The sequence below is a fragment of the Sinocyclocheilus grahami genome, unplaced genomic scaffold (genome assembly GCF_001515645.1).
Source record: "Sinocyclocheilus grahami isolate Dianchi unplaced genomic scaffold, SAMN03320097.WGS_v1.1 scaffold12.1, whole genome shotgun sequence".
NCBI classification, from domain to species: Eukaryota; Metazoa; Chordata; class Actinopteri; order Cypriniformes; family Cyprinidae; genus Sinocyclocheilus; species Sinocyclocheilus grahami.
The window spans coordinates 2,475,774-2,492,241 of NW_015505191.1; the positions used below are offsets into that span (position 1 = coordinate 2,475,774).

The window sequence follows — 16,468 nt, forward strand, 5'->3', positions numbered from 1 at the left end:
CTAAATGAAGACAGTTTTAATTTTTGGGTGAACTATCCCTTTAAGAACTTTATAATATTTGTAAATGGAAAACACCTCATTTATAAGACACTGATTTTTATCTTTTAATCAGGCTCTTACTGAATTAACATTTTACTAAAATGAATTTACATTTATTTAAAATTAATTAGAATGAAACATTTAAAGAGAAATAAGCTATTAAAGTTTGTTTACATGCATTTTACCTTGTCGTGGCTGTTTTCAGGCAGAACCTTTAATGTTGTCATATCACACAACTGTATAACACAATTCTGTGTCATTTCTGAATGGATCGAGCGATTTGCGCTGTTTATTTCTTATAAATCGTGGAGGAAGCGCAGCGCTGTGAAGGAGACTGATCCTGCTCTGCTTTAAAGGGGTCATATGATGCTATTTAAATTTTTCCTTTTTCTTTGGATTGTTACAAGCTATTGGTGCATAAAGAAGATCTGTAAAGTTGCAAAGACTAAAGTCTCAAATCCAAAGAGATATTCTTTATAAAAGTTAAGGCTTGTCCACGCCCTCCTAAAACGCCTCGTTTAAACACCCCCACATGTCTTCGTCACTGTGTGGGAAGATTTGCATAACATTGCCCAAATGTTCACGCAAATAAAGAAGGCGTAACTTTGAATCTCGCTGTAGAAAGACTAAAGTCTCAAATCCACAGAGATATTCTTTATAAAAGTTCAGAGTCAGCTACATCTACCTAAAATGGCTCGTTCTAACACGCCCCCACATACCTACGTCACTATGTGGGAAGATTTGCATAACGCCGCCCAAATGTTCACGCAAAGAAAGAAGGATGTAACTTTTACTCCTGCTGTAGTATTGTTGTTGCTGCCGCCATGTCGTGAAGGCGCTGTGTTTCGTTGTGAAAGCGAAACTACTTTGTTTGGCCTTCCAAAAGAGGACCATATCTGCTTCGTCATGCCTGGAGCTGATCCGTGCTGGTCGCTGAGGAAATACTACAACTTTGCGCTGTGGATCGCCGGATCGGCTTTCACCATGGACGAAGTGGAGTCCAGCCCGGTGTCGTCACATGTGGTTGACGCTTTGTTTCGTTGTGAAAGCGAAACTACTTTGTTTGGCCTTCCAAAAATGGACACGACTAGAAATCAGTGGTTAAGTTGTATTTACAACACTGTTCCAGAACAGTTCAACCCAAATATTCAGATGTGTCCAGCGCATTTTACGGAGGACTATTTACTGATCCTGGGAGAGTAGACTACAATGCCAGCTGTTCTTACTGTAAGTCTCAAAGAAAGTACGTTTTTTATATTTAAAGACTTTTTATATTTTATATATTTAAAGCACGTTTTTTGGGCAGTGTAGAGTAGCACTTGTTGTTTGTAGTTTCTCCGATCACAAATGCAGACATGGTTTTATGTTTACGTCGCGGGATGCAACGCAACGGGCAAAAAGACAGTATAAGTCATTATAATCCGTAATTATGTCCCCACTGGATGCAACGAATGCCACGTTTACAATGGGTTTTCATGTTTTTGTCTCATCGCTCCGGCCGGACAGGGCATCACAGTATGGTGAGGGGCGTAACATTTCTGTCACACGCTTGAGGTATTCGGCCAATCACAATGCACTGGATAGCTGGCCAATCAGAGCACACCTTGCTTGTTCAGAATGATGAGCTTTGTAAAAATCGACGCGTTTCAGAAAGGCGGGGCATAGAGGAGAAACAATAATGTACAGTATGTGGAAAATAATGTGTTTTTTAACCGCATCATATGACCCCTTTAACGCACGGCTGGCAGATGCACCGGGTAGCACCGCTTCACACTTTTGGAGTACTTGCTTTTTGCAGTTTCGCGTGGGCTCCTTTCCAACTCATCCTGAGAGAACATAGGAAGAGGAACTTGGCTAGTGGCTGCAAGATGCTGAACTGACTTCACCAACTGAACCGTTCGCGTCACTGTCACCATTTCCCAATCATCTTGGGCATTTAACCTGATCACTCATCTTGTGGCACTCAACCTTCAGACGAAACACATCCTGTATTCCTTCTTCTCGTACGACATCAGCTTCAGTAAGTAAGTAGTTGTAACTCTCATTCATGAGCTAATTGTCCTTGCTAATGGATCTCTGCTAAAAGTCAGCCACAACGTTCTTGGATCCTGCAATATGCTTTATGTTGAAAGAATAAGGAGCTAATTTTGAAACCCACCTTTGTTCACAGACATTGAGTTTTGGCTTCGTCATAATATACGCAAGTGGACTGCTGTCAGGTCAGACTGTGAAGCTCTGCCCCTTGAGCCAGTGACTCTTTCGCACACACTCTACTTCAAATCCAGAAACTCTAGCCTATGCGCAGGTTACTTCTGTGACATGGTCAGGGTCTTGCTGGCAAAGGCAACAGGCCTAGCTATTTCTTCCCCTTCTGGAATTTGGGAGAGCACAGCACTTAAGATCAGAAGGACCAAGTCCACCAGGAAACCTGAGAAACAGGGAGAGGCCAGATAACAAATACTACTATAAATTTGGAGAGAGACAGGGATTTTTCTAACAGGAATGTTTTGAAATACTTCGTTTTAATCTCTATCTTTATTTTAAATTTGATAAGAGACAAATGCATAAACAAGGATAGGAAAATGGGTCCCTTGGGAGTCTCTTGAGCACTGTTCATCCATCTCCATGTGACTGATCTTTGTTTAGCTCTACATTGTGTGTATGGATGAACAGGACCAAGCAACAGGAATTACTCAGACCATATTTTATTCTGCATGAATGAAAGAACACATAAATCAAAACAAGCTTGAATATGTGGCCTTCTCTCACATTTGTAACATCAACCTCTCGTCAATCGCACTTCCCGCAAACTAAAGCACATTTACAGTTTTCATGTTTCTCATATAATCAAATCAAATAGTGTTCAACATATTTCATAAAAAAATTAAGCTTTTTACATAAATTCAAAACAGTATTAACAGAAGCATGAATGAGAACATACTGTACCTGCATGAATAAAAGGACACATAAAACAAGCCTGAATCTGTGACCTTCTCTCACATTTTTAACGTCAACCTATCGGCGAAAGGGATTTTGTTATTCACACAATCTTCATACATGTTTAACCCTTGTGTTGTGTTCAAAACCCTATCACACTTACGATGTTACAGGGCAAAAAGGACCCGGCCTCAAAAAATTGCTTATAAATCACTCATTATGCTATATTATCACCAAATATTGGATTCAATCTTTTTGCCAACTTCTTTTCTTTCATTTAGGACTGGTTTTGTATTTATATTTGCGTCTGATTAATCGTAGGCCTCATTTATCTGAGAGTAGGCACCTCATTTTTTGAGTGAAAAAAGCATTATTTATGAATAATTTTCACAATATTAAATAAAAACTGAAGAAAATTTGCACTGTTTATCACAATAGTGTGCTTTAATGTTTAATCAGGGAGTTTGTTTTAAAAGGCTTTTATTTTGTACAAAATGGCACAAAGTCACACTTGTGGTGTTCCCGGTCAAAAATGACCCGGCCTCAAAAGATTGCTTATAAATCACTCATTATGCTATATTATCACCAAATATTGGATTCAATCTTTTTGTCAACTTCTTTTCTTTCATGTAGGACTGGTTTTGTATTTATATTTGCTTCTGATTAATCGTAGGCCTCATTTATCTGAGAGTAGGCACCTCATTTTTTGAGTGAAAAAGATCACTTAAGAGCACACAATATCAGTGGCATGAGGTGGATTTATGAAATCAAGAGGCAAAGTCTACCTCTGTGTTCAGTATTACATTGACAGTGTAATCATCCGATTATAGTGATGAACAAAACATGACAGGTGGGCATTATTGACAAGGTAATCAGCTTTCACAAGACTTTTCACTAGTATGTTGTCCTTCTTCCCTCACATTCACAGCACACTATAGAAGCTTGATAAGAACTTTAAGAAGTCTTATTTTTGAGTCAAATATTTATAGTCAATTATTTTCTCAGCCCAGGTTTTTTTTTTCTTCTTCTTTTGAGGAGTTGCATGCTTCCCCTCTCAAAGACCCCTTGGTTATATGTACATAAGATAATAATTAGTGCATAGAATTAAGATTCACTTCCATAAAATATTCTTTACACAGTCGACACTGGGAGCTTTGATGAGTGATTCCCTTTTTATTCAGATATTCTCACATTTTTATCCATAGCTTGACTGGACTCTTTACTTCACACATGGGGATTGAAATGTAAGCGCCGTGTTTAGAAACATGGGTAACACTTTATTTTAAAGTCCAGTTCTTACTATTAACTAGTTGCTTATTAGTATGCATATTACTAGTATATTGGCTGTTTATTAGCATTACATATTATTGCCTTATTCTGCATGACCATGTTCTAGATCCCTTAATCCAACCCAATACCTAAACTTAACAACTACCTTACTGACTATTAACCCTTGTGTTATGTTCAGAACCCTATCACACTTACGATGTTACAGAGCAAAAAGGGCCCGGCCTCAAAAAATTGCTTATAAATCACTCATTATCCTATATTATCACCAAATATTAGATTCAATCTTTTTGTCAACTTCTTTTCTTTCATGTAGGACTGGTTTTGTATTTATATTTGCGTCTGATTAATCGTAGGCCTCATTTATCTGAGAGTAGGAACCTAATTTTTTGAGTGAAAAAAGCATTATTTATGAATAATTTTCACAATATTAAATAAAATGTGGAGAAATGTGTACCGTTTATCACACTAGTGTACTTTAATGTTTAATCAGGGAGTTTGTTTTGAAAGGCTTTTATTTTGTACAAAATGGCGTTTAGTCACACTTGTGGTGTTCCCGGTCAAAAATGTCCAGCCATTCAGAGTGAAAGGGAAAGATCACAAAAAAAGGACCTTTATTTTGAAATGCTTTTATTTTCTGTAAAGGGGCAAAAAGTATCACTTTTGCTGTTCCCTGTCAAATCTGAACATTGTAGCATACGAGAAATAACACATTAAAGGGTTACTTCACCCACAAATGAAAATTCTGTCATTAATTACTCGCCCTCATGTCGTTCCAAATCCGTAATACCTCAGTTCATCTTCGGAACACAAATTAAGATATTTTTGATGAATTCTGATAGCTCTCTGACCCTCCCATAGACAGCAATATAATTACCACGATCAAGGTCCAGAGACGTAGCAAGGAGATCGGTAAAATAATCCATGTGACATCAGGGGTTCAACCGTAATTTTACGAAGCTTCGAGAATACTTTTTGTGGGCAAAAGAAAACAAAAATAACGACTTTATTCAACAATTCGTCTCCTCCGCGTTACACTGGTGCCATTTTGGAGAGTATCCACTGAACGCAAACAGCGTATGCTATTCTGTGTCAGCTGCTTCACACGGATACATTGTTTTCGTTCAAATCAAAGCGTAAACAACATAGACATCGTATCCGCGTGACGGAGAGGTTAATCAACATAGACATCATATCCGCGTAATGGAGAGGTTAATCTCGGTGCTCATCACTTAATAAGAAAGCTGCTAAAACTACAGTACTGATGGAAAAAATATTGACTTTGATGTAAGGGTTACCTCCTGTGTATTCTTTGAAGTTTACATTTTATGTGTAATTTTCCATTTAAGTTATTTTTTATTTTAATTTATTTAAAAAGATGTTTAACTTTTTATTTATTTGTTTTTGTTCTGTTTATATTTCATTTTTATTATTCTTTATGTATTTATTGTTTTGTATTCTGGGTGTGTGTATTTTATTGCTATGACTGTATCCCCTGTGAATGTTATATCTTCAATAATATGCATTCCTCATTTTAAGATTAAAATTGCAAAAAGGACAAGTAATCATTTATCAGTTTATTCAGCAGAAATGATAGCCATTCTGATAGCTCTTAATTGGGTCGAGGAAATACAGCCATTAAGAACAGTTATTTGCTCAGACTCTTATTCTGTCTTAATAAGTTTATTAAGTGGCAAGTCTACATCTAGACAAGACATATTATATGATATCCTACAAAGCATGTTCAAAATTCACCAATATAGATTAAGTATTTCATTTTTATGGGTACCGGCACATGTTGGGATAGAGGGAAATGAGGAAGCTGATCAAATGGCCAAGAAGGCATTAAAACAAACCGATATAGATATAAATATATCACTTAGTAAAGCAGAAATGAAAGGAATAATCAGAGGGGCTATGATTAGGAAATGGCAAAAGATGTGGGATAGGGACATAAAGGGTCGGCATCTATACAACATTCAAAAACAAGTTGGAAATGGAAGGAAAAACTTTGGAAGTAGGAAGGAGGACACAATAATATCTAGACTCCGAATTGGTCTCACAGCTCTTAATCAATCATTATTTATTATTGGTAAACATTAATCAGGTAATTGCAATAATTGTGGTATACCAGAGACTGTGGAACATATCCTATTACATTGTGAAGCATATGAAAGAGAAAGAATGCGATTAATAAAAGAATTAAGTTTGTTGAATATTGAAAGAATTACAATTAAGACAATACTTGAGTATGCTTCAGCACAGTATAAAGTCTATAATGCAATTATTAATTATTTGAAAGCAATAGGTTTAATAAATAGAATTTGAAGATCACATAATGAAGTATATAAAATAATTGTATCCTTGTGTAATACTCCTTTGGTCAAACTAAAGGTTATTTGATATTTTTTTTATTAGTTTTTTTATTTTTATTTTAATATTATTTTTTTTAATATGCTGTCACCAATATACGTCATGCTCCACACTCCGGAATGAAAACGTTTTTCAGGAGTCGCGGCAGTAGAGGCGGCGCAACTATAACGACATGTGAATAATCCCGCCCAATCTAAAGTGGCACTGAACTGCAGTGGAAACGCAAACCGAGCCGTACCACACTGAGCTGAGCCGAGCCGAGCCGTACCACGCGGTGGAAAAGCGCCATTAGTAGGCCCTTTCGCACCGCTTTAGTTCCAGAACTAAACGTACGGTACTAAAGTACTGGGACGATTTTGCGCGAACTATTTCCCAGTACCATTTAAAGGGTTGCATTCGCACCGACAGTGTGTACTAAGAAGTGACGTAAGCTGGTCGACAGCGACGTCATTTGTGCGCGGCGTTCAACAACAGAAACAAAGAAGAACAACATTAACAACAGGAGGATGGAGGACGCTGTGATCGGAGCTGTGTTTTTGTTGTGTCTCGCGGGTTTCACAGTGGACATGGAAAGTCGACGTATACGTAAAGCGATTGAAAGAACGGAAAGGAGGACTAAGAATCTCCAACGACAACTGGCAGTGCTACATTTGCTACAAGTGCCTGCACTTCAGCGTCCGTCCATCTATCGCTGTTCTCCATACTTGCGAAATAAGTTGACATGCTTACAGTATGTTTACACGGTGTTTTAAATCATGGCGGGGGAGGGCGTTTTCATACGTGTTTGGCCAATCAGTGTCTACTTACGTCACGATTAGTACCAGTTGTGCTGGTTAGACCCTGCTCCGGAGTAGGAGCTAATTTGGTTCTCGAAAAAGGCAGTCCGGTACTAAAATCGCTCCCAGTTCCGGCGGTGCGAACACGCTGAAAAGTGGGTAGTTCCACAATTAGTTCTGGTACTATGAAAAGTTTCCTGTGGTGCGAAAGGCCCTATTGTCAGGTCCAAGTCCACTTTTTGTCAAGTCTTAGTTCTTAATTGCTGGGTTTCAATGAGAGATGTTTATTAATGTCTTGTTATTATTACTGTGTCCAAAACGTCATGTCAAGTTCGAGAATAAGTCCACTTGAGTTCGTCCGAGTTCATACTTGCAGTCTGAGTCTTAGTACCCCAATCTTTAGTAATAACCTTTCAATCATTTCCATTTTGCTCCTATTGGAAAATGAATGGTAAACATGCTACTTCCCTTGAGTCAACAATCATCGTCATCAATTGGACATCACATAAGCCCGCTTCATACTCACACGAGAACAAACACAGAGCACATCCCTCTAATACACACATCCTCTATTACTGACTGATCCATCTTAATAGTTGTTCATGAATGATATTGCCTTCGCTGTAAAAAAAATTCCACCTCCTGCAAAATAAGTTTGATGGACTTTAACGTTAGTGTATCACAAACACTTTAAATAGCTGACTCTCTCTGGCACAACTAAATATTAGATTTCAAATGTAATGTGCTCGATCTCGATTCTCATTTAGGTGTATATCAGTCCACCATGCTGACTACTGCTGTACTTTGAGTTCTTCGGAGTCACATCACTTGGTCCTTACATCCATTAGTCCTTTTTCCTTACATGTTCAGTTGGTCGTCTTTACTTTTTAGAAAGCCAGTGACTGTAAGTACTGCAAACTTATGGTGTACCATCAAAACCATACTACAACATTTACACATCCTTGGACTGGAAATCCCCTCCAGTGATTCAGAACTGTAGGGGATGGAAAAAGAAATTAAAACATGCTTATCAATCTGCATGCAATATACAATTCCAGTATAATCCTATTTGCAGGTGTGTTTGTCAACCGTTAGTAATTTACTCCACAAAACCAAGTCTGTTGAGTGTTAAACACCAACTGGAAGGTTGAAAGGTGTGTCAGACAGATACCACACTGTTTAAGAATAGGTTCTTCGCCTGGGCCAGATAAATGGTCTTTCATTCAGCATTATCTTTTAATGTGCAGAAGTCATTTGTGTGTACTTTTCCGCACAGTATATGGTTAGTACACACTGCACCTGGCAATTTTCTCTTGCACAGATGTTCAGTTTAAGAGTTTCACTTTTCAGAATTTCATTGTCGTTGGAAGCACCCAGTCCAGTCTGGTTTTATCCTGTATCTTGGTCTCAATGATCTATTCATGTATTCAGCAAAATCACTATTCCAAAGAGGTTTTAGTCTGTCAGATTACAGACTGCCTCTGTTCAATGCTAAACAGTCTATCAGAACATCTTCAATGAACAAAAGCAGACACAAAGACTTCAAAAGAACAAAAGATTCTCTTACCACAAGTTTTTTATTCAGGCAGTACAGAGAAAATGCAGCATGTTTCCTGATCCAGTAATCAAGGAGACACACACAAGCAATCGAGAGCTAATTAAAGTGACCTGAAATAAACAAGGTGTTTCGTATATTCTGTATGTTTTTTGTTTTTTTGCATAGTTGTTTCTAGATATACCTTTAAATCGTTGTGTAGTAAATTGTTGACCGTGGCTTTATAAATTGAATCTTTGAAACAAATATTTGTAAAAACTTATTATTTGTTTGAATTTCAAGACAAGTCTACAGATTTATGAGCGAACCACAAAAACATGTTACATTCTGAAATGCAGATGTATGCGATTGCCACCTAGAGGTAAATAAAATGAACAGGATGGGTTCTTACTTAAACTTAATAGACCTGATTTTTAAAATCAAATGACAAACAACTCTTAATGAATCAGTTCATAAATGCACATTTAAAAAGTTTTAACATAAAACACACATAATTTCACCTGCTACCAACATTTGGGTGCAATTTGGCTGTCACAACACTTAATAACTATATTCAAAATCTGCCTCTTTTGTGGATAGTACATGGGTAGTCATGTTATTTAATAACAGTTTCAACATAAAGAATAAGAGTAAACCTCTCAATAAACCTGAAAATATTAACCACATGGTTAAACATTTTAGTATTTCTTAAAGCACCTAAATAATAGGTCATTAAAAAAAACAAATGCCTGCTTAATGCTGTTTCTATACTAATCTCAAATATACATTTATGCCATCAGGAAGTAAAACGAATTTTTCAAAAAACAAACAACTCTAGACATAAGTGACATCCAAATGACTGTTTTTAACCCAGTTGACAATCTTGCAACTTTTCTGGTTAATTCTCACCCTGAGACTAGTGCCAGCTTCTAACCTGATTGCTCGATTCATAGTGATCGACTGAAACCAATAATCTCTACAAAGCATAGACTCCTTAGCGCTTATAATCTCTCTCTCTCTTTCATAGTTTCTATGCTGCTGTGTGACATTGACCACTAAAGTCAAATCTGTACCAGGCTCACACTGGCCATAGGCTGTACGGTATGAGATCCTAAGATTAATCAAATACAGGCCCTCTGTGGAGATGTGGAGGACTGTTTGGTTCTCCAGCTTGAAATTTTGGGAGTCATAGCCATCATCCACGTCCAACCACTCGATGGGCTGTTGTTCTGAACAAGCATGCATCTGTCTTAAAGCTGTTTTAAGAGAGAGACAATAAGTCAAAAGACAAAACACTGTGTAGCTTGACCCTCGGTCACAAAAATGTTCTGACAGGTCTCTCAAACAAAATTCAGGGGGTCTTATATACATATCATGTGACATTACTTTTTTGATGGTATAATGACACTTAAAATGAATTGCCTACAGTAGGCTACATTAAGTTCTTTTTGACTGATTTACCACTAGTTAAACGTACGTTCAAGATGAACAGAGTGTCCTATTGGTGAATCTGTAGTTTTCAAAGCCTCTTGATGAGCGCCTGAGAATGCTTCCTGAGATGTAGAGAAAAACAGAGACAGTTTTCAACTCCTCCCTTTTGACTAATTATTGGATGCATTTAACTATCATATTGATTTCATCAGACTGATAGTGTTTGATATTGTGGCTGTTTATCATTTTGTAAGTTTAAAATCAAAGAATTTCGACTTGTATTTTACCGTAGTATTTTGTTGGTGAAACTGTATCCACACCAAAGTCGCGAAGAACGTTGCGAGCAGCAGCGCGGTGGCCAGACGCAGTCGTGTCTCCTGACGCTTCATGGTCTGACAGTGCCGCATCAAGACCTGCAGCATCTGTCCCTGCTCCACGCCAAACTCGAACGTCTCAGCTTGAGCCATGTGCACAGATGAGATAATGCAACCACGTTACTTGGTCAGGCTGCCAGTGGCGCTGTTATTTATAGTTCATGTGACGTTGAGCACAGACCGCCCTCTCTCCTCTCGTCGGGAGACACCGTTACTCATCGCGCGTCTGCATGTCCAAACGCGCTGGACACCCGGCTTAAGTTAGTCATTGCATCAATCTGGAGGAAACCGCTTTTGTTCAGAGGTTCTCTTTCTCACATAAAGACAGCGACTTTGATTTGTTTGAACTTAGTCCTTGGCATGTCTTTGAAAAATAAAAATCCCTTTAGAGACGAGCGGTCACTATTAGCTTATGTTGCATGGCAGAAAAAAAAAACTATGCGAAGATGCATTAATCATAATTATAGCACTTAGGCAGAGATCAGGGGCCAGTTGCATAAACTTAGCCATCACGTTAAGACTGTTTCAAGAACTACTTTGACCAACTAGCAGTTGCCAAGGGGTAATCAGTCTTACTTTTCCAATACAAATAAGACCAATCTACCTTCTCATAACTGAATAAAAAAAGTTATGACCAGTCTTGAAGAAAAAAAAAATTAGATGACTAACTTTTTAAGAGTCTAAACAGTTTATGCAACCGGCCCCAGATCCCATGGCATCCCAAAACGACACAATAAACAAACTTTCTCAAGAGCAATTTTTTTTTACAGCTAAAATTGTACTTGTAAGGATATGTATACACAAAATTAGTGCAGCAGGGAGACCGTGCCAAATTAGACAACTTCAAGCTGTTGTGGTCGTGCTGTGACGGAGGTCGTGTCAGTTGTAGACATTAGTATCCGTCACAGTGTTGCCAAGTCCGCGGTTTTCCCGTGGAATGTTGCCGCGGGTTGGAACAGAACGCGATTTTTACCTTGGGACCCCCTCGAAACGCGTTTAGTTGGGGCTAGTTTTGAGTAACAATTGGGCGAGTTTTGTTGTGTAAACCTGGCAACCCGCGTTTCTTGTTACAGTTACAGTGAAATTCCACAAGCACTGGCGGAGTCAAAAGTAACAATTTGTATATTATATTAATTTAAACAATTATTATCAAACAATTATATTCATTTAGTAACATAAACATATCTTAGTGTAGGCTATATCTTTAGAGTTTTATAATTCATTATCTTCTTGTCTATCCACCAGTTCACATTTACAACTGCTGTGTTTTCTGCGTTAAAATAAGGTTTGTTTTTGGCTTTGGTCTAAACAAAGAGAATGGCATATTGAAAAATGCAAATTCATTCTCTGCCAGCAGGTGGTGCTTTTCGCCAGGAATATAGCCGTTTCCCCCATAACTGCAGTGAACAAAGCGGCGCCTGACTTTGAAACTTGCAGTGCTCATATTTAATCAATTAAACCATAGCCTTTTGAAGTGTAAGCTATATCTCAATTTACATGTATATTTCATTTTTTTTAACTGGAGCACCACCTGAGTCTTCTCCTCCTCCTATTTCTACCAGTGATCTATTCCGCCAAGACCAAATACTTTAACATTGTCATGTACATTACCATGCCAATCCCTCCGAGAGTTGTCATGACAGAACTAAGATTATCCAATAAGCTCTGCTCCTTTTTACCACCATTACTTTGTCTCCTGCTCTTCTCTGGCTTTACTCAGTCAACTCTTGGCTGATAGAAGACAATAGAGTTTTGGGTACGAGACAAGACTTCCTATTAATGGGTTTTGGCTAGTGCTGACAAGTTTATCTGTTAACAGACAAAACTGATATTTTCTGACAGGATCTGGTGTCTGGGGCTGGATCTGATATTTGTGGCATGGTCAGTTATTTATGGACATTAATAAGCAAGCCCCCTTTACATGGTGCAACTAATGAAAGTACAAATGCTCGATGGAAGCTCTACATATTTCAATCTGCTGGACAGACTGCTCTGTCCAACTCTTCCTTTCCACCTAAAGCCAGTGTTATCCCACCCTAATGCCTGTGTGATCTCTTCAAGCAAAAAGAGATGGATAAAAAATCTTAGTCAATAACATCCACTCAAATCTGACGTGTAACGCAGGCTCATAAATCATACTGTGCTGGCTCATTTAGCCACAGGAAAACTGGACCCCTAACTGAGCCTGGTTTCTCTCAAGCTTTTTTCCTCCATTTCTGTCACCTGATGGAGTTTGAGTTCCTTGCACTTTTGGCTTGCTTAGTTGAGGTTTAAAGAACACAGTTCTCAGTAATATCATCAATTTGACAGAACTAACGTTATCAAATGAGAACAAAACTGAATTGAGTTGAATGACACTATTGTCTTCTGTAAACTTACTTTATAGCTAAATTTAATTTGTTTAAAATTGACAATTTTTGCAACATCAACTGTCATTGAACTGAACTGAATGAATCTCGAACTGATTCAAGCTTCAAATGATACTAGTGATTAGTTGAGCTGCTTATCGCCGAATTGAAATTAATTGATTGACTTTATATAGTTATTGAACTGAACTGAACCAACACTGAACTGAGACATGATTGTCTTAGAACTGTTTTATAGCAGAATTTGGATTTGTCTCATTTTTGAAGTTTGCATCAGTATACAATCTGTATTGTATAAAGTGCTATATAAATAAAGGTGTTTGCACTTATGAATTAACTGGAATGCAGGATTGATGTAGACTGCACAAACACAGAATTTAGCTGTTTTATGGCAGAACCCTATAGGGATTGTAATAGTACTGCAATTTACTAATACTGCCAAAAAATTAAAAACCGTAAAATGGTTAAGTAGATAAATTGTTTATCACTAAATTTAATTGTAAAGACTTGGAGCGACACTTCTTGACCAATGTGTTTTATAAAGTGTCATCAAAGCATCTATGGAACCGTCCATATGAATAAAAAGAGAAATGACGAAATCCACACTGGACAAACTCTTCCTGGACTTATGAGTCACACTAGGTCACACTATAGTCACGCAGGCAATCAGAGAAAATGGTTCAACTTCCTTCAGTCAACATTCTCATGGATAAACAATTTAGAACAAAAATCCCCATCTCCATAGACAACAAACCCAGATGCTTTTATTTTCCCCTGCATTATATGACTCATTTTTGCAGATCCAAAGAAAAAGAAAACAAAAACAGAGAAGCAAAAGCAACTTAAAATTGAAAGGACCCAAGACCTATTAGAAGTAGGTACTTGTAAAAGAGTGGTGTAGGCCTGTAGTTATAAATTTTTCCAAACAGATGTTGACAGAAGGAAGTTGAACAATATTCTCTGGTTGCCTGTGTAAATTTGATTGTCTTTGTATTCTGGTTTCCCCTTAATGTGACTCATACGTCTACACAGGGCTTATCCAGTGTAACTTTGATCAGTTCTAACTCCTCCCCAACTTGATGCTGCTTTATGGTGACACTGGACAAGAAGCTTAGTACCAAGTCTTTACAATTTGAAAACATTGGACTGTCAGTGTATGCAAAACCCTCCCATGTCACTTACATAGTTTTCTATTAAATTTGACAATATTTATCCCAAAACGCTGTTCATGTATATTCACCCTAGGCTGAAAGATTATGTACATGCATTTTTAATCCATTTTACCTTATAGATATCTTTTTAAAAGCAATCGTTTTCGATTGCTGCCTCAAACTTGAGCATGAGTAGCTACGGAATGACATATCTGGTGTAATTATATATATATATATATTAGTATATAGTAGGGGTTGCACCGACTAGTCGACTTCAATGCTCTGCCATGACGCTTTAAGCTTGACGCCTGGTCCTATAGACGGCGCAACAGGATAAGAAATCTTAGAAGGACTTCCACATTTACGCACCGTTTTCAAACAGTTCAAGTGACAAATTGAACGGGAGAATGCACGTTTTAAACAGCTTATTATTGTACAGGTAAATGAATCGCCGTTCTAATCGAATGCGCTGCTGCACTGTAACGCACACACATAGGCTACAGACAGTAGCGCGTACATCACGCGCACAGAATCATTCAGCGCGGAAATGTATTGTCAACACTGTTCTGTGATTTCTCAATAAAATAGCTTAGAAACTGAAAAGTTCAAGCATATATTTCTTAATAACTAAATTCCACAGCTTCACTACTAGTAGAGAGACGCTGCCAGGTCGAATGAATTCACACACGCAATCGCTCTCACTAATGCATTCATATTAATGTAATCTTTACTGTGCTACTTTATCTGTATCTGATTTAGAATGAGCAGAAATCTGTGAGAAAGATAACGACCCAAAGACAAAAGAACTGATCAGAAAGCTGTTATAGGAGCAACAGCCGTAGCTGTGCACGAGGTGTTTGTCTCAGCTCCAGACTTATTTGTTCATTAATGACGTCATCAGCGACTAGTCGACTTCGACTCGACTTTCATCACATAAAAGTCGACTTCAAAAAATCAGAAGTCGTTCAACCCCTAATATATAAATATATATATATACAGTGCCCTCCGTAAGTATTGAAACAGTAAAGACAAAATTGCTCCGTTTGCTGTGGAGTCGAGACATTTGCAAATATGATTAAAAGATGAAAATGAGACAAAACTACAGTCACATTTTATTATTAGCAGTTTTAACACATACATGTTTTCATCATTAAAATTGAGAGGGCCAGAGACAGCCATACATGCCCATGCCATGACACCACATCCGCCATGCTTTACAGATGAGGCTGTATGCTTAGGATCATTTGCAGTTCCCTTTATTCTCCACACATTTGCTTTCCCATCGTTTAGATAAAGGTTGATCTTTGTCTCATCTGACCATAAAACTCTGTTCCAAAACTCTACTGGCTTTTGTAAACTCTAATCTTGCCTTTCTATTTTTGGTGCTGGTCAGAGGTTTGCATCTTGCTGTGTAGCATCTGTAATTCTGTGTCAAAGTCTCCTGCGGACAGTAGATTGTCAGAGCATCACCCCAGCTGTCTGGAGGTTGTTGGTGATTTTACAGACCCACATTTTAGGGTTAATTTTTTTTTCACAGCTTTTATGATTTGTCTGTCATCAACTACTGTTGTTTTTCTCAGCTGATCAGGTCTCCAAACTCTTGATTTCTCCATGCCCTTTGTTTTTGCTGTAGCTAACTGACATCAAAATTGCTTGCTTTTCTCTCAGCATCAGCTCCCTCGTCTTCATCCTGGTTTGTGTGCCATCATCGATTGCAAGACTCAGAATGCGGAAGCAATGGATATAACTGATACGACACATTCCCTGCTTTTAATATCTGAGGAATTAATGCAGCAGGACACAGCTTATCACTCAGAAAGATCTGTGAGGCAACTGTCCCAATACTTACGCTCACATCAATATCAGATAGTGGGATGAACTCTAAAAGTGCTGATCTTCTTAGCTGGTAAAACATTTGTGTGTTGAAACTCCCAAAAATAAAATGCGACATTCTGTAGTTTTTTATTTATTGTTGAATTCTTTAATTTACATTTGTCCATAATGTATTACCATCCACTCATCCATCCATACGGCTTATCTTCTGTAGGGTCACAGGAGGTCAGGAGACTGTGCCAGCATTTTGGGCCATGTAAGCTAATGTATTCCAATGTATGGATTTACTCAGTCAGGACGGTTACAAAAACGTGATTTATTCATTCACAATTTCTTCATTAGCAACACTTTAAAGCTTAAATTCACA

The 16,468-nt window shown here is 37.9% G+C and overlaps 1 protein-coding gene across 1 annotated transcript; it reads right to left on the minus strand.

Moving 5' to 3' along the window:
• Positions 1–9,654: 9,654 nt before the first annotated feature.
• LOC107598415 (uncharacterized) lies at positions 9,655–10,875 on the minus strand. Its single transcript, XM_016289742.1, has 3 exons — positions 10,665–10,875; positions 10,424–10,499; positions 9,655–10,202 (listed from the first exon to the last, which is right to left on the minus strand). Exons 1-3 carry the CDS (start codon positions 10,842–10,844, stop codon positions 9,781–9,783), a joined length of 678 nt encoding a protein of 225 aa, XP_016145228.1. The 5' UTR covers positions 10,845–10,875; the 3' UTR covers positions 9,655–9,780.
• Positions 10,876–16,468: the final 5,593 nt, after the last annotated feature.

Coding starts and splice junctions, on each gene's coding strand:
- LOC107598415 (XM_016289742.1), bottom strand. CDS start 10,844: ATGGCTCAAGCTGAGACGTTCGAGTTTGGCGTGGAGCAGGGACAGATG. Junction 10,500..10,664: donor TTCACCAACAAAATACTACG/GTAAAATACAAG, acceptor TCTACATCTCAG/GAAGCATTCTCAGGCGCTCA. Junction 10,203..10,423: donor ACACTCTGTTCATCTTGAAC/GTACGTTTAACT, acceptor CTCTTAAAACAG/CTTTAAGACAGATGCATGCT.